Here is a 21,948-nt window from a genome sequence, read left to right as displayed (position 1 = left end):
TTTGAATCCCTGAGTTTGAAAAATCATCGAGTTCAGCTCCTGGCCCTGCCCAGGAGAAACCCCAAAAATCCCACCATGTACCTGGAAGCATTTTCCAAACACTTCTCCACTGTGAGAAGCTGTGTGAGAGTGAAAAGATGAGCACTCTGTGTGGAAATCTGCCTCAGCCATGCTTTGGGGAAGATCACAAGGCCTGTCCTGCAAGACTTTTTCCCACCAGTGCTCCTCAGACCCCAAACTCCCACCGGGGCCACAACTGGCCCACTGAAACCAAAGGAAAATGCAGCTGCACCTCATCGTGCACGACCATGAGGGCAAAAACTGTGGTGGATCTCAAAGCCACACCTGACTCTGGCTTAGAAAAGCCCCTCTGACTCTGCCTGGGCTCCTGACAGCAGCAGTTGTTGCATTAAAGGACCTTCTGAACCCTCAGATTCCTGATCTGGGGGCTGTGGGAACCATTCTTTTCGCCTGACTCGTGTTGACTTAAACCCAAGTGACTTTTAGCTCAAGCAAAGTCAAGCCCAAGTTGTGAACAGGACCTTTCCATTCATGTTCCCACTAAGTCTGTGTCTTCTAAAGAGAAAAACAAACAAACCGGGGCAGCTGAACCCAGTAAACAGTTTTGTCTCTTGTTTTGGGCTTAAAAAAAAAAAAAAAAGTCCCAGTTGCTTAAGTGAAAATTGCTGTGACTTAGAGAAATGTGTCCCAAGGCCCCTCTTTTGTCTGGCTGCCTGTCATTAATCACTGGAAAAGCCTAAGAAAGTTTTAGTAGCTCCAGCCTGGATGCTGATCTGGTCCCTGTGTTTGCATCTGGCACGAGCCTGGTGAGGGAAGTGGAGTGACTTGGGATTTATGGCTGTGTGAACCACAGCAGAGGAGACCATGCTCTGGGTTCTTCAGCATCTGGAGAACATCAGAGCCTTGTTGAAACAGCCAAACATCCAGTGATAACTGCTCTGACATCCCAGCCATGACATTCTTTCTGACAGGGAGACCGGGCGAGGGTGGGAAGAGAATAAAGGCAGTGGGGGGTAAAGGAATTGAGCAATTTGGATTGGGAACGGGGCAGGATACGCTGTTCATGCTGGGTTTTCCCTGCTCCTGGCCTTTTGGGCTGGGTGGAATTACTCCCTGATTTACACCCATTCATGTGGAACAGGATCACTCCCTGTTTCTCCAGCAAAACAAACATTTGTTATTTGGAAAGGAAAACAGAGGAATCTTAAAATGTGACCCACAGCTGAGCGGAAATTCCCAGTAATGCAAGAATTTGGGTTTCTTTAGTTTGTAAACAAAGAAGGAGCCCTTGGAGGGAGGGTGTTGATGGATGCCACGGGGGTGGCAGAGTGACAGTTCCTGCCATGGTCACAGCAACTCCAGGTGTATCCAAGGGGAATGTGGAGGAGCAGGATGCTCTAACAGGAGGGGGCTGAGCTTTGGGAATGCTGACAGCAGCTTCTCTGCTGGCTCTGAGCCCTCAGGCAGGCCAGGACCTGGATCAAAACAACCCCAACTGCCAGAAGAAATCAAGATGCAGTGCTGAGCTGGAGGTAGTTTGGGGTTTGCAGTGCAGAGAAATCCTAAGAATTATTTCCAGAGGCACCCTGAGCACCAAAAGCCCAAAGAGAATCGAGGTCAGATGCTCAGCTGGTGTAAACTGGTATAACCTGGTGTGGTCCTCCCAGGCCCTGCCTCTGGTCAATGCTTTGTAGCTCTCTCCAGACTTGGGTTCCTGCAGCTCTCACCAAGAAGCTCCAGATTCCCTGATAATGGAGGGTTTTGCTTTCCTTCCCTCCTTAAAACACGCCAGCTCTGATTTGGAAGTGGTGGTTTAGCCCGAGGAGAAGTGCAGAGCTCCCTCCAGCTTCCCTCCAGGCAGGGAGTGGAATCACACACACACATCCACCCACACACCCCCCTCAGCACAACCTGTTGAACTCAGCGTGAACTCCAGGCCCAGCCTGGATATATAACCCAGGATATTTATGGGGTGAATGTCTTCATGTAAAGGATGTGGAAGGATGTTACAAGCACTGCAGAGCCCCAAGCCTCCCTCCCATCCTCATATATCTCTCATACACACACTTTTATGACTGTTTCCCTGGAATAGCAGAGGCAGATCCTGGCTGGCTCTGCATTCTGCAGGGAAAGGGCAGGAAAAATTGCTTTCACCCTCCCTTCCATGCCCTGGGGAAAGCCCAGCAGAATACTGGCTTTTCCACTGTAGCTGCCCTGACCAGGCAGGATGTTTCAGTCATCTTTTGGGAGCATGGAAGCGTTGCCAATCCCACCAGTGCTGCTTTCTTTATATCAAATTCACCTCATCCTTCTGTTCCTGAAGTCCTTTTGTCGTGGGCGATTTTTCTGCCACGAGGTTCTTTCTTTCAGCTCTGATTTTAGTTTCTGGGAAGGGTGAAAAAGGGGATTATATCCTTGTCACGAGGCTGGTCCATGGGATTCCCCTCTGGCTCAGCATAGCCTGGCCAAGATCCCTTTAAAATACACCTGGAGCTTAAAATAGCATCTTTCCCCCATGCATCCTGGTGAAGGGAACAGCCCCAGTGTGAACATGGGTGTTTGCCTCATTCCTTTTGTTTCTCCAGATCCCTTCCACAGGATAACAGCACAGACTGAGCTGCCATGCTATTTTGAGAAGAGCTGGAGAAGCTGGAAGTGATTTTGTGCTTCCTTTGTTCTAGGAGAGGGATCCAGAGGACCCTGCCAGCCCTCCTGGTCTGGGGCAGAAGGAACAGGCTGGAGCTGCGTCCTGGCCCTTGCTGGTTCCTCTGGAGGAAGATGAGCAGAGGAGGAACATCACCAACCCAGAGGAGCTTGCACAGGGAGAGTGTCACTGGTTCAGCAGGGAAGTGGTGAGTCCATGCAGCTGGTTGGTTATCCAGCTGGAATACCAGGGACACATGGAGCCTGAGCAGTTAATGCCAGGCAGGGCCACTTCTGTGGGGTCTGAAGGTGCTGAGTGCCAGGTGACCAACAGCTGGGCTCCAAATTGTAACAGTTTGAGAATCCCCAATAAGTTTCTTTTCTAGCAGAGCCTCTTGACCTTGCAGACTGGCCCATCCCTGCCAGGCAGGCCATCAACTTCCAGCCTAATGCACTGGGGAGAACATTGTGAAATGACTGTGCATGAAGAGGCACTGGAGTAAAGATGATTTGGGGCTATTTGCCTGGCAAAGAAATGGAACCAGCCACAGCTTTTATTTTACCTGGCTCGTGGCTGTGCTGCAGGGATCAGACTGGAAGAGAACCAAGTGACTATTTTTCACCTCGAGCCTGCCCTCAGACCCACCTCGTGCACCCCTGTTGCCAGATGACATCAGGCTTCTGAGGGTGAAACAATGTAAAATACAGAGCTGAAAATTATTGGTTCAAATAACTGCCTTAAAACAGCAACAACAACAGGCTGAGGCTTTGGGAACTGATTTGAAAATGTCTGTTATTGCACCTCTGGGGTCAAATGGTCTAAACTGGGAAAGCTTTAATAATCTGTCAGGGTTTGCTTTACAGCGATGGGGAATTTAAAGGACAGTGTGGCAAAAGCTAAACTGAAAATAAAGGCTCTGACCTTAAAGTGCCCAGCACTGCCTCTGCTCACATAAAGCCCTGTGAGAGCCCTCACAAGGGTTGCAGCCTGATTAAACATTTCACCTTCCTCACCTTGGGTGAGTTTGGTCCTGTCTGAAGGCAAAGATGGCTCCAAACACAGACGGTTTCCTTATCAGTGTGTGTAAAATTCCATCATTCCTATAACAAGGCTCTTCATGGAGCTTGAGACCTGTCTTTTCTTACACAATTTGTGATGTGAAACTTCTGAAATACCTCTTAGGAAGGAAACAAAGGGAAGAAAAAAAGGAAGATCAACCTCATGGACCTGTGCCTGCAACAAAAAGAAAAGGAATCAAGAACATTTAAAGGAAAATCTCACACTTAACATTTCCCACTTCATTTTTAATGTGTTTGTAACTTACTTTGTGCAGCCCTTTGGAAGACGCTGCTGTTATTTAATCACCAGCTTTACAGCTAATTTTGGAGGTGACTGTGTCACATTCCAAGGTTAACAATCCCCTCAGCTGGGAGAATTCCCTGCCTCTCCAAAGGAGCCAGCCCTCTGCAAGGCTGGATCACAGTCACAGCCTCTAGGGGCTGGAAGCTCGTCAAGGATTCCTGTGCTGAGATTCCTCAGTACAGGAAAAGGCTGGCAGGAGAACTGCCTGGAGGAACTTGGGGACCCCACTGACCTGCCCCTCTCTCTTGGCCTCTAAAATCTCCCCCTCTTCTCTACCCTCTGTGTTGGGAGGGGCTGCAGGATGACCTGAGGGTCCTTCCAACCTGCATTATTCACTGATTCCGTGTAATGAGCTGGAATTGTTCCAAAACCTGAATGGGAAAGGTGTGGGCAGGCTCCTGATGGAATCCCAAATCCCTAATGAGAGCTACACACCAGTCCTGGTAGGCCACCCAGCCCTCCAGGTCCTCCCAGCCTGGCAGAGCTCAGGGACCTGTTGCTGCCTGTTGAGGCTGATGAGATGTGCAGGGAATTAGGGAAGAACTATGGATTTCAGCGGAGCTGCTTTGTCAGAGTCCTGGATTTTAGGGCACAGGTGGTGCCAGAGGTCCCTGGAGGGGTGGGATCAGGAGGAGAACCCCTCCTTGCACTCTCCTGGATGCAGCTGTGCAGACACGGGCACTGAGGGAAGCTCGTGGCCATCGTGGCAGGGCAGCTGCTCCTTCAGGGGGTGGCAGATCCCGTAAAATGGGATGAGAAAATGCACTCTTTGCAGGCAGAACCACCAATGTGATGCCATATCCCATAACCAGAGAGACCTCCCTCAGTCCCTTCTCCTTCCCAAGCCTTGTCACCTTCAGCACATCCTTCTGTGCAGGTGGTGAGGACCAAACCCCGGGAGGCTCAGGGTGCTGGTCTGAGCCATCAGAGCAGTCCCGTGGCACAGGCACCTCCTTAAATGACCCTGCCCGAGTCCACCTTAAACACGCCCTCCCTCCCCGCAGTTTTCCTTCAGGATAATTAAGCATGCAGCAAGTTAAGAAGTGGAAAAACCCGAGGAAGCATCCATTTCACAGGTGGGTGCAGCTGTTTCCTCCCGGGGCCTGTTTCTCCTGCGGTTCTGTGCAAGCCCTGCCTCGGCACAAACGCTCCTGGCCACGACGGTGACTCACAGTTGCATCTGAACACCCAGGCTTTGCGGTTGTTGAGGGTCTCAGGAGGTCACCTGCTGTCACACCACGGCCCTGCTGCAGGGATATCCTTGGAAGGGTTGTTTGTCACCGCTGTCCTGATCTGAAAGGAGCATCCCCTGCGTTCGGTGTCTTTTCCTTGGGTGCCCTTGGCTGCACCCTCTGGTGCTGCAGACCTGGATTTTTGCATCCTGCCAAGATCAGGCTCCAAAGGGGGCATTAATTTTTTTTTTTTTCTCCTAGAGGAGGATGTCTGTTTTTTCCTGGCCAGCTCTGTGTCTGAGCACTGGCTCTTTCCAAACTTATGGTGCCAAGACTCTTTTTGTATATTTACTTCCTATACAAGGACAGCAGCAGCCACCTCACCCACCCCAAGTGTCACATCCCTTGATAGAGCTGGATGTCACAATAAATCCTCAAATACAACAGGGTGTTCCTCCCAGAACTAATATAACTGTGGATTTCACAAGTGAACTCTGCAGCCAGGGACAGAAGCTGTCCCCACCCTGACATCCCGTGGGCACAGCAGAGTGGCCTCAGGGCTGTGTGTCTGGCAAGCAGAGGGAATCCCAGCTCTGCTGGAGCCAGAGGGTGTTTCCCTGCAGTCAGGATTTCATCCCAGGGCTGTCCTGGAGTGAGGAGGGGTGGTTTTCCCTGCCCTTTCCATCCCTAGGGCAGGGAAGCCTCCACGCCCTGATTGGAGTTGGACAAGGTGTGGAACTGAGTCTTTGCTGAGCTCTGGTGCTGCATTTCTGTGACACTTCCTTCTGATAATTTACAGCCACTGACATGGTGACACAGCTGATACACAGGGAAGAACCCTCAGAAGGAATTTTAGGAGCTCCAGCCCTTCCCCATTGATTATTGGGAGCCTAGAGAGATTAGGCTTCTAATGGAGATGCCTTAATTAATTGTCAGTGAATTAGACAGCATGAATCTGACCTTAAATATCCCTTTAGACAGATACTGAACTGGTGTTGGACTTGAACTCAAACCTGGGTCTGGAAGAGACCTTCTCAGCTGTTAATTCTCTGGGAATGACATGGAGCCCAGAAACACTGCAGGCAGGGGAAGATCCCACCGAGCCAAAAAACCTGTGTGTGTGCTTGCCCTCATTTTATTCCTTGGCCTGACACGATTTTTAGCAATTATCTAAATGTCTTCTATTTTAATTACTGTGAATCCAGGGAAGCTGCCGGTTGGGCAGGGTGAGTGAACCCAGAAGAACGTAACAAGGTGAATTAAACACCCACTATGCTTTGCTTGGGGGAGATTTTAAGCAGGGTTGACATCTTTATCCCTTCACTTGAGGCAGCTCAGGCAAAAGGAGGAGATAGAAATCGGTGCTAACTTGGGTGTTTCCTGCCTTTGATCATTCTGAGTCACTCAACCTTCATGTTCTTCTTTTTCCCTCTTGGTATGTCCAGTGGGGTGAACAGTTCAGCTCCTCACATGAGGGGTAGCTTTGGTTGTCCCAGTGCTCTAAGAAGATCTTGGGTGTGGGAGCTTCCAAAATCCAGGGATCTTCAGCTGATGCCTCCTCTTTCACATCCTACTGCTCCTACACTCCAAGAGCTAAGGTGGCTCCAAGGATGAGCAGGACTGGACTCAGTATGTTTTACTGCTCTGGGAAGGTGGAAGCATTCAGGTGGATGATGATGATGATGATGAGCAGCTTGGAAAGGATGTTTTATAATCAAATTATCCTTTACTTCTGTTGTAGGTTGAAAACCCGATCAGCCATCAAAATTCTGGCTTAGTGCTGAATGTTCCCAGCAGAACCCCTGACAGGTGGGTGGTTGCACAGTTCATCCCAGGTCACACAGCAGGTTTGAGTTAAAGCACAGTTTGGAAGATCATGGTTCAAGGTGCAGCTGCTGCTTCTTACAGAATCATGGAATCATGGAATCATGGAATGGTTTGGGTGTGAAGGGACCTTAAAGCCCATCCAGTTCCACCCCCTGCCATGGGCAGGGACACCTTCCACTATCCCAGGTTGCTCCAACCTGGCCTTGGAGACTTCCAGGGATGGGGCAGCCACATTTTCTCTGGACAACCTGTGCCAGGGCCTCCTCACCCTCACAGGGAACAATTTCTTCCCAATATCCCATCTAACCCTGCCCTCTTTCAGCTGAAACCATTCCCCCTTGTCCTGTTACTGGAGAAAGGGGAATGTCTTATTCTTGGACAAGGAGCCATGGATTGAGCCACACATCACACAGGGTGATGATCCTTCTAAAAACCCACAAATGTGTCATCTCCAGGTGCCCTGGAGGGCTCAGAATTCAGCTGGGGGTTATATTCCTGCAGTGTGAGAGGATGAGGACTGAGGTGTGCAGCCCTTCATCCCTGTCTTATTTACAAGCAGCGGGAGAACGTCCTGGGAAATGTGAGCAGCTAATTTTAGGTGACAACATGGGTCAGGGTGCCAAGCCCTCCAAGAGGGGAAGGAATGTATCTCCAACCAGACTGCCTGGAGCTCCAAGCTGCCTGAGGGCACTGGGTGTTTGTGCCACCTCCAGAACACTGAAATCTTTTGTGGGCAGAGGTGGCTGTTATGGAAGTGATTGTGAAAATCCCTCTTATGGAAGGGGAGAAGAAGGTGCATCCGGGGTGGTTTGCACTGTGCTGATGCTCTCCAGCCCCAAATCCCAAGGGGCTTTCCAAGTGCTAATTAGTGAAGAGTTGGAATTGTCAGTTTGGACACACAGGGAGTGTGTGGATGCTGATCTTGTTGCACAGGGACCCGACAGGACCTGGATGAAATTCAGGGCTTGATTCCCAGCTAAACTGCCCTACCCTCGGAGGCAGACAGGAAGGAGGCTGAATGTAAATGATGGCATGAATTAAAATTTAAATTACGTTAAAGTAATTTAAATTAACGACATGAAGCTGAGTCAGGGGAGGTTTAAGCTGGATCTCAATAAAGGTTTTCCATCCAAGGGCTGGTTGAGCACTGGAACAGGCTCCCCAGGGAAGGAGTCACAATACCAAGCCTGCCTGAGTTCAAGAAGCATTTGGACAATGCTCTGAGGGGCAGGGTGGGATTGTTGGGATGTCTGTGCAGGGCCAGGAGTTGGACTCGATGATCCTGATGGGTCCCTTCCAACTCAGGAGATCCGTGATTCCTGACTAAGGCACAGCTCCATCTTTCTCAGGCTCCTGTCCGGTACCCGACCTGCTCTGTCCCACCCCTGGCCAGCGAGGGCTAAGAGTGCCCTCTGCTGCACTCCACCTCCTCCTCCTCCTCCTCCTCCTCCTCCTCCTCCCACGGCAGAGCTCCGCTTCCTCTTTGGGAATAAACAAAACGACTCTTTTAATACCCAAAACAACTCTCTCACATTCCACAGGTCTGTACAGAAGCCCGGTGCTGGATTTCAGCAGAAGAAAAAAGGATGATGCCCCAAAGTAAAGATGTGTGAGATCCTGCACCAGTCCCGAGGCACAAACAAAGCACTTTAGGGAATTGCTGTCCTTTATCAAACCTCTTCATCCTGGAGCTTTTCGTTGCCTTGTAAAACACGCAGGAGTTTTACAAGCACTCCTCGTGCAGGGGTTCTAGGGATGAAACTTTAATTTCTGAGAGCTGGAAGCACAAGCGATGCAGGGACAGAGGTGACACCTGACAGCTCCAAACTTCCCATCCCTCCCTCCTGCTCCAACACCGAGCCCCGCAAAGCTCTGCCCATTCACCCCTCAGCTCCTGCAGCCGAACAGGAACGGAAAGGGGGGCTCTGTCAGCGAGGCCGTGCCAGGGTTCCCACTCCGGGAGCTGGGAAGAGGTGAAAATTAAAACATAATAACCCTGCTTTTCCTGGGGTTTGATTTCCCCGCCTGGAAGGTGAGCTGGCTGCGGGCAGCAGTGGCAGTCCCGTAACCGCGGGGGCCGCAGGAATCCGCTGGCGTTCCTTGGAATTCGGGCAGTTTTTGTTGCACCCCTCTGGGCTCGGTTCCAAGCCCGTGGCTCAGAGCGGGGCCCGCCCCCTCCGGAGGAGATTTAAGGAGAAGCCGATGTGCAACTTGCTCCAAAGGGACGGGAAACTCCGGGAGAGAGGGAGTCGGTCGGCAGCCTGGATCCCTTCCCAGTGCTCGGGATGTCTGGAAACTTGGGGACAGTGACCCGGACCGTGTTCCTGCTGCTCCTCGCCCCCGGCTGGGTACGTACAGCTCTGCCCGGGCTCTGCAGCTTCTTGCTTGGATGCATGAGAGGGCTTTGGGATGGGAAGCTCTTCCCACCTGCTCCCGAGCTTCCCAGGGAAGCTGGGCTGGGAGCAGAGCGAGACCAAGGAGCTGTGTAATTAAACCAGGCTTGGAGCTGCCCCGTGTAACGCGAGTCATCCACGGATCTCGGGGCTCCTGGCACAGGGAAATGGGTTTTGTTTTGTCCCCCTCCCAGCAGTCAAAGGCCAGCCCTGGTTTACAAGGGGGAGAAGAGAACAGAGAGAGGGGAAAGTCACTCACTGAGTTTGTGTCACTGCAAGGAATAACAGTCTCATATCCCAGTTCCTTACCTTGCCCATCCTTCCCCAGCTGCCACAGAATCCACCCATGTGCTCCCAAAACCAGTGATCCCCAGGGGAAAATTGGACTGCAGAGTTTCCAGAGCAGGATTTGTGCCTGTTTTCCTGTTAATACAAGTGCCTGACAGAGCAGCTGATCCCTCTTAGGATGTTTGTGTGCTGTTCCCGTGCCAGGACTGGCAGGAAGATCCCCGCAGTCATTAATGGCTCTAAATTGTTGGAAGTGCCTTTTGGATTCATCAGGAAATTGGGTTCACAGAGGCACTTGCAGGGCTTGTTGTGCTGAGAGAGGCAATAAACTCCTGGTTGGTGAGCTCTGTTGGATGCTCCTGGCAGCACTTGGAGTGTGCCAGCCCCTTTCCTACCAGGAATGTGCCCTGGGATATGATCTGAGGGTAACTGCTGCCATTTGGGTTCTTGCACTGGCTCATCTTTGGCAGCAGTGATTGTCATATAAACAATAACAGTGAATCAGTGACTCAAATATCACTCTGAGATGTGTTATTTTCCCTAAACCTGCCTCAGAAATGGGAGTTTTACCTCTCTTTGAGGTCTAAACGTAATGTTGGACTCAGTGACCAATGAAGGTCTTTTCCAACCTAAATGAATCTGTGAGGTTTTTTTTTTTTTTTATGGATTCAGGAAATGAGAGCTGTTACTCCTGAATCTGCCTGCTGTGTTGTTCAGAGCTGGGAGTAGTTCCAGGGTTTCTGGGAGTTATGTTTAGGCTCAGCCTGGGCAGGTCTCTGTGCCCCCACTGGGAATGGGGTCACTGGTTCTTGTCTCCCCTTGTGGGTTGTTGTACAAAGTGCTGCAACAGCCTTGGGAAGGTGCCTTGAGAGCCTGTGACAGAGGGAGAGCAGGGATTTATTCACAATAATCCCATGTTTTGGAGGATGAACAGCTGTGTTTTGGCTGCTTTCTCTACTGCCAGTCTTGGAGCACAAGGAGAACCAGTTGGGTGTTTATTGTCCCACCTCTACCTTGCAGCATTAACCCCTGGCTCAGCTCAAAACTCTCCTTTCCCAGCCCTCTGAGTGCAGTGATGAGCCCAAACAAACTTTAAAAGTCCTCTTAGGTTTGGCTCCCTTAGCTGGCTCCCTCTCCTCCTGCGGACCTTGATGGGGAATGAGAAATCCCGAGGGTGCCACAGACCTGGTGGGAGCTCTTGTCCCCAACTTGTTGCCCTCCTGAGGGTGCAGAGGAAGGGTTTTATGTGAATATGAATCAGGAAGAAGGTTCTCCCTCTTTCTCACCCCCAGGTAGCTGGGTTTGGTGCTGGCAGTTGGGAGGGAGCTTGTTCTGGCTTGCCAGCTGCGATGGGACCCGCGAGTCAGAGGTGGAGAACACGACGGAGCAGAGGCAGGGGAATCCTCTATCCAAGTGTTGGTACTCCCAGGGTGGCTTGGCCATCACCCAGGAGCCCTGGGAGTCCCACAGCTTCTCACACAGTGTTTGTGATGGATGCAAGAGGCGCCAGCAAAGCCAGCAGCAGGGAGAGCTGATATTCCAGGCTTTAGAACTTAACTCCACAGCCTTGATCCCTCAGGCTGGTTGTGTTCTGCTGCTCTCAGACCTCACAGAAGTGCTCTGCCAACCTCAACAGAAAACAAGGGCAAGGCTGCAGTGGCCCTGAAATCAGGAGCCTGCTCAGTGAGAGCAAAAGTGAGTTTTGGGGCAGCCCCTTCTGCAGAGGGAAGAAAATGAAATGTTGCCTGAGTTGAATCCCTCTGGATCCAGGTTAGTGCAGGTTATGTGGAGATGCTGGGCTTGGTGTTACATTTGGGTCTGCAGCAAAGCCCCTAATTCCAATCCTGGCAGTTCCTGGGGACAGTTTGGGCAGTTCTTTGGGTAGTTTCCACACTGGATTGAAACAACTCCTAGAAGCAGTCCTAGGTAAAAATGCAGGTGGAAGGTGCTCCTTGGAAACCCAATAAAATCCACTATCTAGCCTAGCTGAAAGAAAATTGAGTAACAGAAGACTCAGGAGGTTGGTTCAGTACTGACTTTCTCACAGCTGTTCCCAACTCCAGAGGTTCCCCTGGCCAGGCCAGGGGGTGTGTGAGCCAAACCCAATTCCAGCTCATTCCCTCCTCTGCTGGACCTGGGAGAGCAACAGGAGTTAAAAATAGCACGGGCTGACTTTGCTCTGCTATAAAACCAGCAAACAGGAGCCCAAACACCCCCTGGGTGATGGAGTGAGGCAATTCTGAGCTGACTGATGGGAATGTCTTGGAGTGTTGGAAAGAGCCCTGAAAACCAGGATAGACTGGGGGTTTGAGCCGAGGGAAATGAGGCAGAGCAGAGGTGGGTGCAGGGTCACCCAGCAGGTCTCTGACAGGCCAGAGATCTGAATCCAGACACTCTGAAAGCAGCTGTGATACAGGGAGGGAGTGAAGCTGCTGGGAGCTGAAGGTGAAACCAGGTGGGGTGGTTTGTGTGGGTGAGTTATCAAGGAAATCACCAGAGCCAGCAAGGATTAATGAGGGCAAGGAAGAGAACTCCTGGAATCATGGAATGGTTTGGGCTGGAAAGGAACTGAAAGACCATCTTGTCCAACCCCCTGCCACGGGCAGGGACATCTTCCACTGTCCCAGGTTGCTTCAAGCCCCATCCAACCTGGCCTTGGACACTTCCAGGGATGGGTTTAATTCCGCTGTGTTCTGTCGCCCCAAAAGAGGTTGTTTTGGTTTGGATTTCAGCTGGAGAGCTATTCTGGGAGTGTTTCTTTCTATGGCCTGTGGCTGACACTGCACTGGAAAATGTTTGTTGCCATTGTTTTTTTTTCTGAAGTGCATGGGCTACATCTCAATACAGATCCCGTGTCAGGAATGCTCTGCCTCGTGTGAGCTCACGTACCCCCCACCCACTCACCCTGGGCTGGATAACACGTCCCTTGGCAGCTCCAGCAGTTGCCTACACGAAAAACAGTAGGGGGGATTTCTGTATTTTTAGTCCTTTTAATGCTCTTCAGTGGTTGGGAATGGATCCCTGTGACGTGCCAGCTCCTGGCGAGCTGCTCCAGCACTGCCGGCTGGGAACAGCTGGGCTGCAGGCAGGAGGGGCTTGGCTCCCAAATTCTCTGTGCTAGGAGGGATCCAGGAGAATCAGGCTGATTCCTGAATCACCCCCTTGGGAGCACCAGAGGGAATGGCTGGAGTTGTGTCTGAGGTGGTTTAGGTTGGATCTCAGGGAAAGGTTGGATCTCCCACAGGCTGGTTGGGCACTGAACAGGCTCCCCAGGGCAGTGGGCACAGCCCCAAGGCTGCCAGAGCTGCAGGAGGGTTTGGATGATCCTTTCAGGGACAGGATGGCATTTTTGGGTGTTTTTGCAGGGCCAGGAGTTGGAGTGGATGATCCTTGTGGGTCCCTTCCAGCTCAGCAGATTCTATGATTCCATAATTCCATGCCTTTGAGGGAAGGTTTAGCCCGGTCCCAGTCCTGCCCTGGGCTGTGCTGGGTGTGCCAGCCGTACAAAGCAGTTGGCACCTTCCTACCCCACGTGAGCTCAAGTCAGAGCAACAGCCAAAACAGCTGGAAAAGTTTTCCTGCTGTTATTGGTGACAAACACAACATCCAAGGCAGCTGTTTGCCGAGGGAGGGCTGGGTGGGATGTGACAAGTGCAAACAGAGCTGCAAAGAAAGAGAAATTTATTCTCTGACCTCTGTCCCAGGTGTGTGTCTCCCACCCTGCCTGCCCTCAGGCTCTTCCCAGCTTGGCTGCCTCTCTCCCAGGTTGCCAGTGGAGCTGGGAGGGGCTTGTCCATTTGGGTGCTTCCCTCTCCACCCAGGTCACAGCAGGGCAGGATCCCAGAGCGTTTTGGCAGCACCATCCATGTGCAAAGATCGTGTCAGCCCCGGGTGGGAGCTGAGCCATGTGCAACAGTGCCTGAGCAGGTTGGAGTGGTGATGGAGCAGGGCAAGGGGGGACTCGAGTGGGCAGGAAGAGAAAACCAGGCTGGAGCTGGCACTGAGGAGGTTTCAGAGGGTCTTTAGAGGCCACGCTGTCCACAGTCAGGGTGTCACATCTCCCAAATCCGGGCACATCCAGAGCTGAGCTCCTGTAGCTGCTCCAAGCTGATGCCATCCAGGGTGGCACAGACTCAGTGACTGGGGTATTGGACACACCCTGGATTTTCCAGAGAAGGAAACCCCCCTTCAGCCATAGCTGCTGCTGCTGCTGCTGCAGAGGCTTTGATGTTTGTCCTGTGTAAGAGCTGGAATTGCTTGCTGTTAATAATTACTACATTATTGCTTCCAGGGAGGAGGGGGGTGAGCTGTGCAGGGGACTCTGAGCTACTGCTTGTCCTGTTTGTTTTGGCTTTGCTTCCCAGAGGCATCTTTTTTTCCCCCTTGAGCTCCAGATGAACGAGGGATGAGAAAAGTCCTGTGAGTCCTTGGGCTCTCCCTCCTCTCTCTGGAGTGTCTGTGCTTGCAGCAGAGCCGTGTTTTCCCTTTCCCTGCCCGGGCTCATCCTCTCCATAGGTTTTTGCCCTCCAGGGAGAAGCCCAGGCCTGCACATTCCCATGCCAGTGTCCCTCCCAGCCTCTGCAGTGCCCTGCTGGCACCAGCCACGTGTTGGATGCCTGTGGCTGCTGCAAGGTGTGTGCCAGGCAGCTGGGAGAGCTCTGCTCCCTGCACAGGCCCTGCGACCACCACAAGGGACTCTACTGCGACTTCTCCAAGATCCACAGAGGCAGCGGGATCTGTTTAGGTGAGACCTGCATGTTCTGTTCTTGGGTGGTTTTCTGTGGCCCCTCCCAGAACAAATCCACTGGCATACACACACACAGAGCTCCTTCCTGCAGCCCCCAAGGCATGAGTGGGGCTGTGGATCTCTCCTGTGTCCTGGGACATCCTTAGGACACATCCTCTATCCCGGTGGGTAAAAATCAGCAACCCGGGCTCTTACTGAAAGCATTTTTTCTTGGAAAATCCCACCCCAAACCCCCATGCCTTGCACTGGATATGAGTGTTCTGTACCTGGCTGCTCCCAAAGTGTGTTTCTGGCTGGAATATGTGGGTGGGAAGAGCTGAACAGCTCCTTCCCTGCATCGTGTCCATGTGGAACATGGGAATTCCTGAGCCAGGTAAACACAAAGGCAAGAAACTGTTTTCTCTCCTCATGCCTCTTTTCAGCCAGAAAAGAAAACTCTTTTTGATTTTTTTTTTATTTTATTTTATTTGGTGGCTCTTTTTAAAACAGGCAAAAATTACTTTGGTCAAGAGGAAAAAAAAAAAAAAAGGCAAGTATTTCCTCAATCTCCTTTTCTTTGCTTAAAAACAAGACTCCTCTGCCCCATCTCTGCCAGGAGCTTCAGGCCCTTGTCCAAATGAATCTAACTTGTAGAAGTTGTTAGGGTTTTTTTTATTTTGAAAAGTTTATATAAGTTGTTTCATTTCCCTCACCCAGTTTTTTGGGATCTGTAGGAGCCACGGGAGCTCCTGGTACTTTCTGTAGGCATTGACACCTGAGAGCTGAGGATTGAAGCTTTATGAGGTGAATGTAGGCGTGACAACACCCAGCAGGTGTGAGCTGCAGGATGCACCATTCCCACTGGGAATGAGGTGTGGGTTTGTAGAGGAAAGGCAGTGAAATCACAGGAATGATTTCCTCTGGGCTAGGGGAATCTCCATCTCCAAATCTCCCACCCTGGACATCCTTCTGGTAACGGTGCTTCGTGCTCACCGTGACATAACAGGTTTGATCCAAACATTTTGGAGTAAGAGTCCCAAATTCCTGCTGTGGAGGAAATCACACTTGCTGGCACAACTGTCCTTCCTGCTTTTAAGTGAGAAATTCAGCTTTTCATGGCAAAACTCCCAGCGAACCCAGACCAGGATATCTCCCAAAAATCAACCGAGGATTTGGGCTGAGGATTTGGGTGACGTTTTTGTGGTGTCCACATGGATCTGTTGGAAGAAGGGGGGATTTTGGAGGCAGGGCAGGCAGCTGGAGTTGTGAAAGAGGGAAAATTATTGTGTATTTGCTTAATGTTATGACATTCCACACAATGCAGAGGACTCCTTCTCTTCCTGCAGATACTTTGGAGTATCAGAAAGGTAGAGCCAACCCTGTAGTAACTCTAGAGTGGGGTTCCTACCAGTGCTAGGGTGGCCTGGGTGGGTGTTGGGAGCTGGCAGAGGAGCTGGAGAGGCTCCCTGAGCCCTGCCATACTCCCTGTGGGAAAGGGCAAAAGTCTCCTTGGCTGGAGTTGGTGTTTGGGGTTGGGCAGTGCCAGGGAATAAAGAACCTCCTCACTCTGCGGGCGCCGTCGCTTCAGTGCCTTAATTGGATCAGGTCATTGGGAAAGGGAGGTCAGGGAGGGTAATGAAGGGCACGACAGAACCACTGAGTTTGGAAAACATAATCAACCCCTGGAGTGAGCTGCCATTCCTTGGGTGGGGAGGGAGGAGAGGGAACAGCACGGTCCGTTCAGCGGGACGGGAGAGCGCTCGGGCTGAAAAACAGGGAGAGAGGCTTTAAAAATAAGCCTGAATGATTGTGTGGAGGGAGGGTGGATGGATGGCTTCCACTCTGGTGGAAAAAGTGAGGATTTTGAAACTTCTGAGTTGGAGCACAGGAGTATTTTTATCCCAATGGCATTGAAAAGAGTTGCCAGTTGAGATCCAACTCTGGTTTGGAACAGTCCGGAAGGATTTGTGTCCCCTCAAGGGATGGGATGGAAAGAGGCTCTTGATCCTTGTTTAGTCCAAACACTTTCTGCCTGACACAGTGTCCCCCGGGTGAGCAGGACTAAGGGCAAAATAGATCAGGTTTCCTGGGAAGCCTCCACAAGCAGCCAAGAATCCTTCATTTTGGTAACTTCCCAATAGAGGTTTGTATGGCTTTTTTTTTTGCAGAAAGCAGCAGCTGCTGAGAACTGTCCAAAATCAGGATTTCTGTCCCGTGAACAACTCTGAGATTTCAACATTTCATTTCAGGCTGGGAAAAAAAAAAAAAAAAAAGTCTAAATATCTATATATTAAAAAAAAAAACACCTCAAAATTGTCCATGGTTTATTTAGAATACTCATTTGGCTGTGTCAAAACTTTCTGCTTCCATTTTATCAAAATATTTCATCTTGATCTTTTACAGTGTCTAAAATAATTACCAGAGCAAAACACTTCCCTCAATGGACACTGTCCCACGAGTATTTTGGTTGAGCATAAGGGAAACCTTTGATATCAAAATGAAATGCTTCAGTTGGTTCCTAGTGAAACCATTCCTGATCTCGATCAAATAAGAGATTTCTGCTGGAAAACTTCCACTGGGAAAGTTTTCGGCTGAGCCAGATATAACAAGTTGTTGCAGAGTGAAGGTTTTGCTGCTCCGTGTCAGATATTGTTGTGTTTCCTTTTATGAACAGGTTTTATTAGGGAGGAGGGAAAGAGTGGCAGGAGGGCTGGAGATGAGAGACACGGAGATCAGAAGAGAGGGAACTAGAAAAAGGTGGAGCTGGAAGGAAGAAGAGATTTGTGCATCACAGAGGGGCCAGGAAGGTCACCAACCCAAAGTGTCATTTCCTTTGTAGGTGCCATCAGCCACGTGGGAACCAGTTGCTCTTGGGAGAACGTTGCCTTTTGGTCTGCCAGGAGTAGTGAGGAGCAAAGTTGCTGCTCGTGTGCCGTGTCAGGGATGTGACATCACTGACCGGGCACTGACTGGGAACGGGCTGCAAAGACAAACTCACACTTGGTATCTCACCCAAATGGAGAGGAAATTTTTCTAGAGAGCTTTGGGAGGGTTGGTGCTTCCAAAAAATGGATGTCAGGAGCAGCCTTGAGTCCAGGGAGGCAAATATCAAACCATCCAGCACTGGGATGGCAGAGCAGGGCAGGGCGGGCTCTGCCCCTCCTGAGGCAGAACTTCAGCCTCTTGCTCAGCTCTTCCTCCTCCTCCTCCTCCTCCCACAGCTCACGAGGGCGCAACGTGTGACCTGCTGGGCAAGATCTACCTGAACGGGGAGAGCTTCCAGCCCACGTGCAAACTGCAGTGCATCTGCCTGGACGGGGCCGTGGGCTGCATCCCGCTCTGCTCCGACGACCTGCGCCTGCCGTCCCCCGACTGCCCCCGCCCCCGCAGGGTCCGCGTCCACGACAAGTGCTGTGAGGAGTGGGTGTGTGAGGAGGGCAGCGACAACGACCTCGGGACGGCCATGGCGGGTGAGCGGGATGGGTGGGATGGGAACGGGAGCGGTCGGCTGGGAGAGAGGGGCGGATCCAAAATACCGGTGGGTTGGGGTGCATGGAACGGGGCCAGGAGCCGTTTGCTGGGGAATAGGAGAGGGTCCAAACTACCTGTGCGCTGGGGCAGTGGCTGGTTTGGAACTGGTGGTGGTTTTGTGCATTGGCACGTGGGTACCAGAGCCTCTGATGTGAGACCTCAGTGATGCTGTGTGCACTCTGTGGTGTCACAGCAGAGCTGGCTGGTGCCGTGCTGTGGTAGGAAATGCTTCCCTGCATCCTCCCCCTGCTCATGGGATGGGCCAGACCTCTGCTGCTGCTCCTGCAGCGTTAGACTCGGGCTGGGAACAGCCGTGGAGCTGCCACGCTTGGTCCCAAGCCCTGAGCCTCGCCCTGTGTCCCTTCCCCGTGGCTCAGTGTTCAGGGAGGAGCCAGCCCAGAAGCCCGAGCTGAACAACCTGCAGGAGAACTGCCTGGTGCAGACCACGGCGTGGAGCGCGTGCTCCCGGAGCTGCGGGATGGGCATCTCCGCCCGCGTCACCAACGACAACCCCCGGTGCCGCCTGGAGAAGGAGACCCGGCTCTGCATGGTCCGGCCCTGCGACTTCCCCATGGAGAAAACCAAGGTAGGGGGCTTGGGGAGAGGGGGACCCCAGCTCCCCAAATGCCAGGGGAGACCTTGGGAATGGCGCTGGCTCACAGGGTTTGCTCTGTGGTCCTGCTGTCTCTGCCCCGTTGTACAGTGATGGGGATGGAGCGGAGGCCTCCGTGCGTCTTTCCTGTCTGTGTTAACCCCCCTGCTCCCTCCCTAGAAAGGGAAGAAGTGCGTGAGGACCCCAAGGCCACGCCAGAGCCTCCACTTCGAGTTCTCGGGGTGCACCAGCGCCCGCTCGTACCGGCCGCGGTTCTGCGGGAGCTGCTGGGACGGGCGGTGCTGCACTCCCGAGCTGACCAGCACGGCCGACGTGGAGTTCCGCTGCCCCGAGGGAGACTCCTTCCGCAGGAAGATGATGTTCATCAAGGTGTGCTCCTGCCACTACGACTGCCCCCGGGACAACGACATCTTCCTGGCCACCTACCACAGGCGGATGATCGGGGACCACGTCAGGAGCGAGCGGCAATAGCCCCCCCCCCCATCCCGGGTTGGATCCGAGGTGTCGGGAGGGATCTGCGGGGCTTTGGTGGCTGTGTCCCAGGACAATGCAGCCTCTGTCCCCTCTGTGAGGGGCTGTGCTGTGCTCCAGAGCAGCACAGTTCACACCAGTGCTCCCAGTGAGCTGAGGTCTGGGGGGGAACAGCCCCAGCTGCTCCAGCGCTCTGCCCCCCACCCACGGTGCCGCACAGGTCAGTGAAGGAACCAGACCCAGGCTCGAGCTGCAAACTTGATCCATGTTCCCACTGGCCAGATAGGGGAGTGGATCAAAGCCATGTGGCTCCAGCCTGTCTCCAGCCCAGAGCACAGCGGGCACAGTTCCTGATTCAGACCCCAGGAGCTCCTCCAGCATGAACTGGGAGCGGGCCAGGCTGCCAGACTGAAACCTGTCCCCTGTGGGTGCTGCTCTCTGTGCCTTGGTGAGCATTTCACAGAACCACAGAATGGTTTGGGTTGGGAGGGATGTTAATGCTCATCTTGTAGCCCAGGTTGCTCCAAGCCCCATCCAACCTGGCCTTGGACACTTCCAGGGATGGGGCAGCCACAGCTTCTCTGGGCAGCCTGTGCCAGGGCCTCCCCACCCTCCCAGGGAAGAATTTCTTCCTGATCTCTTCAGAACTGGCTCTGGGGTGGAAGAGAGGCTGGACCCCCCCAGTTCACACACCCACAGTTGTGTTTGGGCTCCAGAGTCTTTGCTCTGATGTGTTTGAGTAGGAGGAGCACTGTTCAGCTCAGGCCTCCCTGGGGAGTTTAAGGCACTGGCAAGAAAAATTCTTGTATTTGTAAATGGAACAGATCCCCTCTGGAGCTACTCAGTGACACAGAGAGCTGTTGGCACTGAGGTCTCCAGTAGGATTCCCACCTGGGCACAGGCCTGACAGAGTCTCTGCCATTAAGGACATCCCATAGCTCCAGGAGAGGCCAGCACAGGAAAGTGCTGGTGGTGTGTCCAGCAGCAGTGCAGCCCCTGCAGCTCCACAGCTCCATGGAACTGCTGAGCTCTTGTGTAAAAACCTCTGCTGATTTTTTAGCAGAGACATCCAGATACAAGGCCTGATCCTGTTCATCACATCCCCTGTGCAAATCCCAATGAATTCCTGTTCCAGCAGGAGCGGCAGCCCCAAGGCTTCACCCCACTGCATCTCCCCCCAGAGCAGAGCCTGATGCCAGGGGGCAGTCCCAGCTGCCCCCAAATGTTGCCCTGAACCCCCAAACTCCCCTGACACACCAGCTCAGGGCCTGTGTCCCATCCCAGCCCCTCTTCTTGCTCTCCCAGCCTGCAGCAGCTCCTGACCCTTCATCCTCCTGTAATCGATTTGGATTGTAAATAATTTATCTGGTGTTGTTTCTGTTTTTATTTTTAAGGCACTTGTACAGTTCCTGTATCCCATTGGCACAGCCCTGCTCGTGCCATTCCCCTCTCTGAGCTTCTCTCCTGCCTCTCCCTCGGCTGCTGAACCTCCAACCACGCTGAGGTTGCACTTTACTCAATGCTAATAAATATATCTTTATTTTTTACATATTTTATATATTTATTTGTTTGTTTTACATGTTTATTTTTTACATCCCGTGTGAGGCTCCTGCCTGGTTCCCCCTTCAGCCTTTCCCCAGCGCTCCCAGCCTGTAGGGACCAGTGCTGGGACCCTCTGCAGAGCTGATGGCTGGGTGTGGAGGGGATGGGGGTCCCAGAAGGTCCCTTTCCCCCCACCCAAATAGCAGCGGGGCTGGTGTTGGTGTCTCAGGGGCCCACAAATCACAGCTCCTGCTCGGGGTGGGGGGGTGGGGACAAGCAGAGCCCTCCCTCTGCCTGCTGAAGGACCCAGGAGTCCTTAATACCCGATTAAAAATAACCCCGGGAGCAGATGTGAGCAGAAGTCGGTGATAGCGGGGCCAGAACGCGAGGGGTTTTGCAGCGGCTTAACAGCTTATGGATTCATCCCCCTCTCATCACATTAGCCAGGGGCTCCCTCCTCTCCCACCACGGCGGGGACGAGAGGCTCTTCCTCCCCCCAAACCGTCCTTCTCCCCGGGGAAGGTTTGAGGGTCCCCGGGAGGGGCAGGGGATGGGGGGACAAGCCCACTTAAGCTGCGGGCTGTTGAGGCTCCGTCCCGTGGCTCTTTGGGAGCTGGAAAGGCCCTGGTGTGGGCAGAGGGGGGGACACACGGTGATGGACACGCGGTGACAGTGCCTGCCGGTGTCCCCAGGGCGGTGGCCATTAGGTGGCACCAGGGACCGTCCCCAGGGGGACGCGCCGACCCGGGGCAAGGTGCGACGGGGCGCAGGGCCTTGGCTGGCCCCGGGGGTGACCCTGGGGCACACCCGCCTGCTCCAGCCCAGCCCCGGCATCCAGTGCCGCGGCAGGGCCGGGATAGCAGAGCGGGCAGCGGTGCCCTTGGTGCCGGGACCGAGTTGCAGCCCCGCCGCCCCCTCCACGGCTGTCCTGTCCCGGCGGAGCCGCTGTCCCCCCTTATCTCCGCAGCCGCCGCCTGCGCGGCCCGATAGCCCGGGTGTGGCCCCGGGGTTGGGTTCGGGGCACTTCAGGGACCCCGGAGTCCTCTATCAGAGCCGGCCACGCCGCAGCCGCGTGGGGTGGGCGCTGGACGGGGAACCCCCCGGCTGGCCCGGCCCCCGCGGGGAGGGGGTTTCCCTGAGAAAAGTTAAGAAAGCGGGTGAAACAAAAAAAAAAAATCCCCCAAAGCGCCGATCCCGCGGGTTTTGGGGGACATCTGGGGCTCTCCCGGCCCGGCCCGGGGTCCCCCCACGTCGCGCGGGGATCCCCGCGGGGGCTCCTTCTCCTTATATGGGCCGGTGACGTCACGGGGGCGCTGGGAGGGGGGATTCCTGGCCACGCCCCTTCACCTGCGGGCCCC

General features: G+C 53.2%; 1 protein-coding gene across 2 annotated transcripts; it reads left to right on the top strand.

Annotated features, from left to right (window-relative positions):
- The first annotated feature begins 9,250 nt into the window (after window positions 1-9,250).
- On the top strand, window positions 9,251-20,565 carry LOC126645601 (CCN family member 2-like). Of its 2 annotated transcripts, none has more exons than XM_050326225.1 (5): window positions 9,251-9,374; window positions 14,223-14,451; window positions 17,655-17,903; window positions 18,342-18,550; window positions 18,737-20,565. In XM_050326225.1, the coding sequence occupies exons 1-5, from the start codon at window positions 9,312-9,314 to the stop codon at window positions 19,046-19,048; spliced, it is 1,062 nt and encodes a 353-aa protein (XP_050182182.1). In that variant the 5' UTR covers window positions 9,251-9,311; the 3' UTR covers window positions 19,049-20,565. The 2 variants fall into 2 exon arrangements, with proteins under 2 accessions (XP_050182182.1, XP_050182183.1); XM_050326226.1 differs by having other exon boundaries at window positions 9,260-9,374; window positions 14,238-14,451.
- Window positions 20,566-21,948: the final 1,383 nt, after the last annotated feature.

This window comes from Myiozetetes cayanensis, unplaced genomic scaffold, assembly GCF_022539395.1.
Source record: "Myiozetetes cayanensis isolate MyiCay16 unplaced genomic scaffold, myiCay2020 scf31, whole genome shotgun sequence".
NCBI lineage: Eukaryota > Metazoa > Chordata > Aves > Passeriformes > Tyrannidae > Myiozetetes > Myiozetetes cayanensis.
This window is presented reverse-complemented; position numbering and strand designations above follow the sequence as displayed.

What these genes read in the sequence shown, in the direction of transcription:
- LOC126645601 (XM_050326225.1), top strand. Translation starts at nt 9,312, where the DNA reads ATGTCTGGAAACTTGGGGACAGTGACCCGGACCGTGTTCCTGCTGCTC. An exon ending in TGCTCCTCGCCCCCGGCTGG is followed by an intron (nt 9,375 to 14,222) that starts GTACGTACAGCT and finishes TCCTCTCCATAG; the next exon opens with GTTTTTGCCCTCCAGGGAGA. An exon ending in CCTCGGGACGGCCATGGCGG is followed by an intron (nt 17,904 to 18,341) that starts GTGAGCGGGATG and finishes CCCGTGGCTCAG; the next exon opens with TGTTCAGGGAGGAGCCAGCC.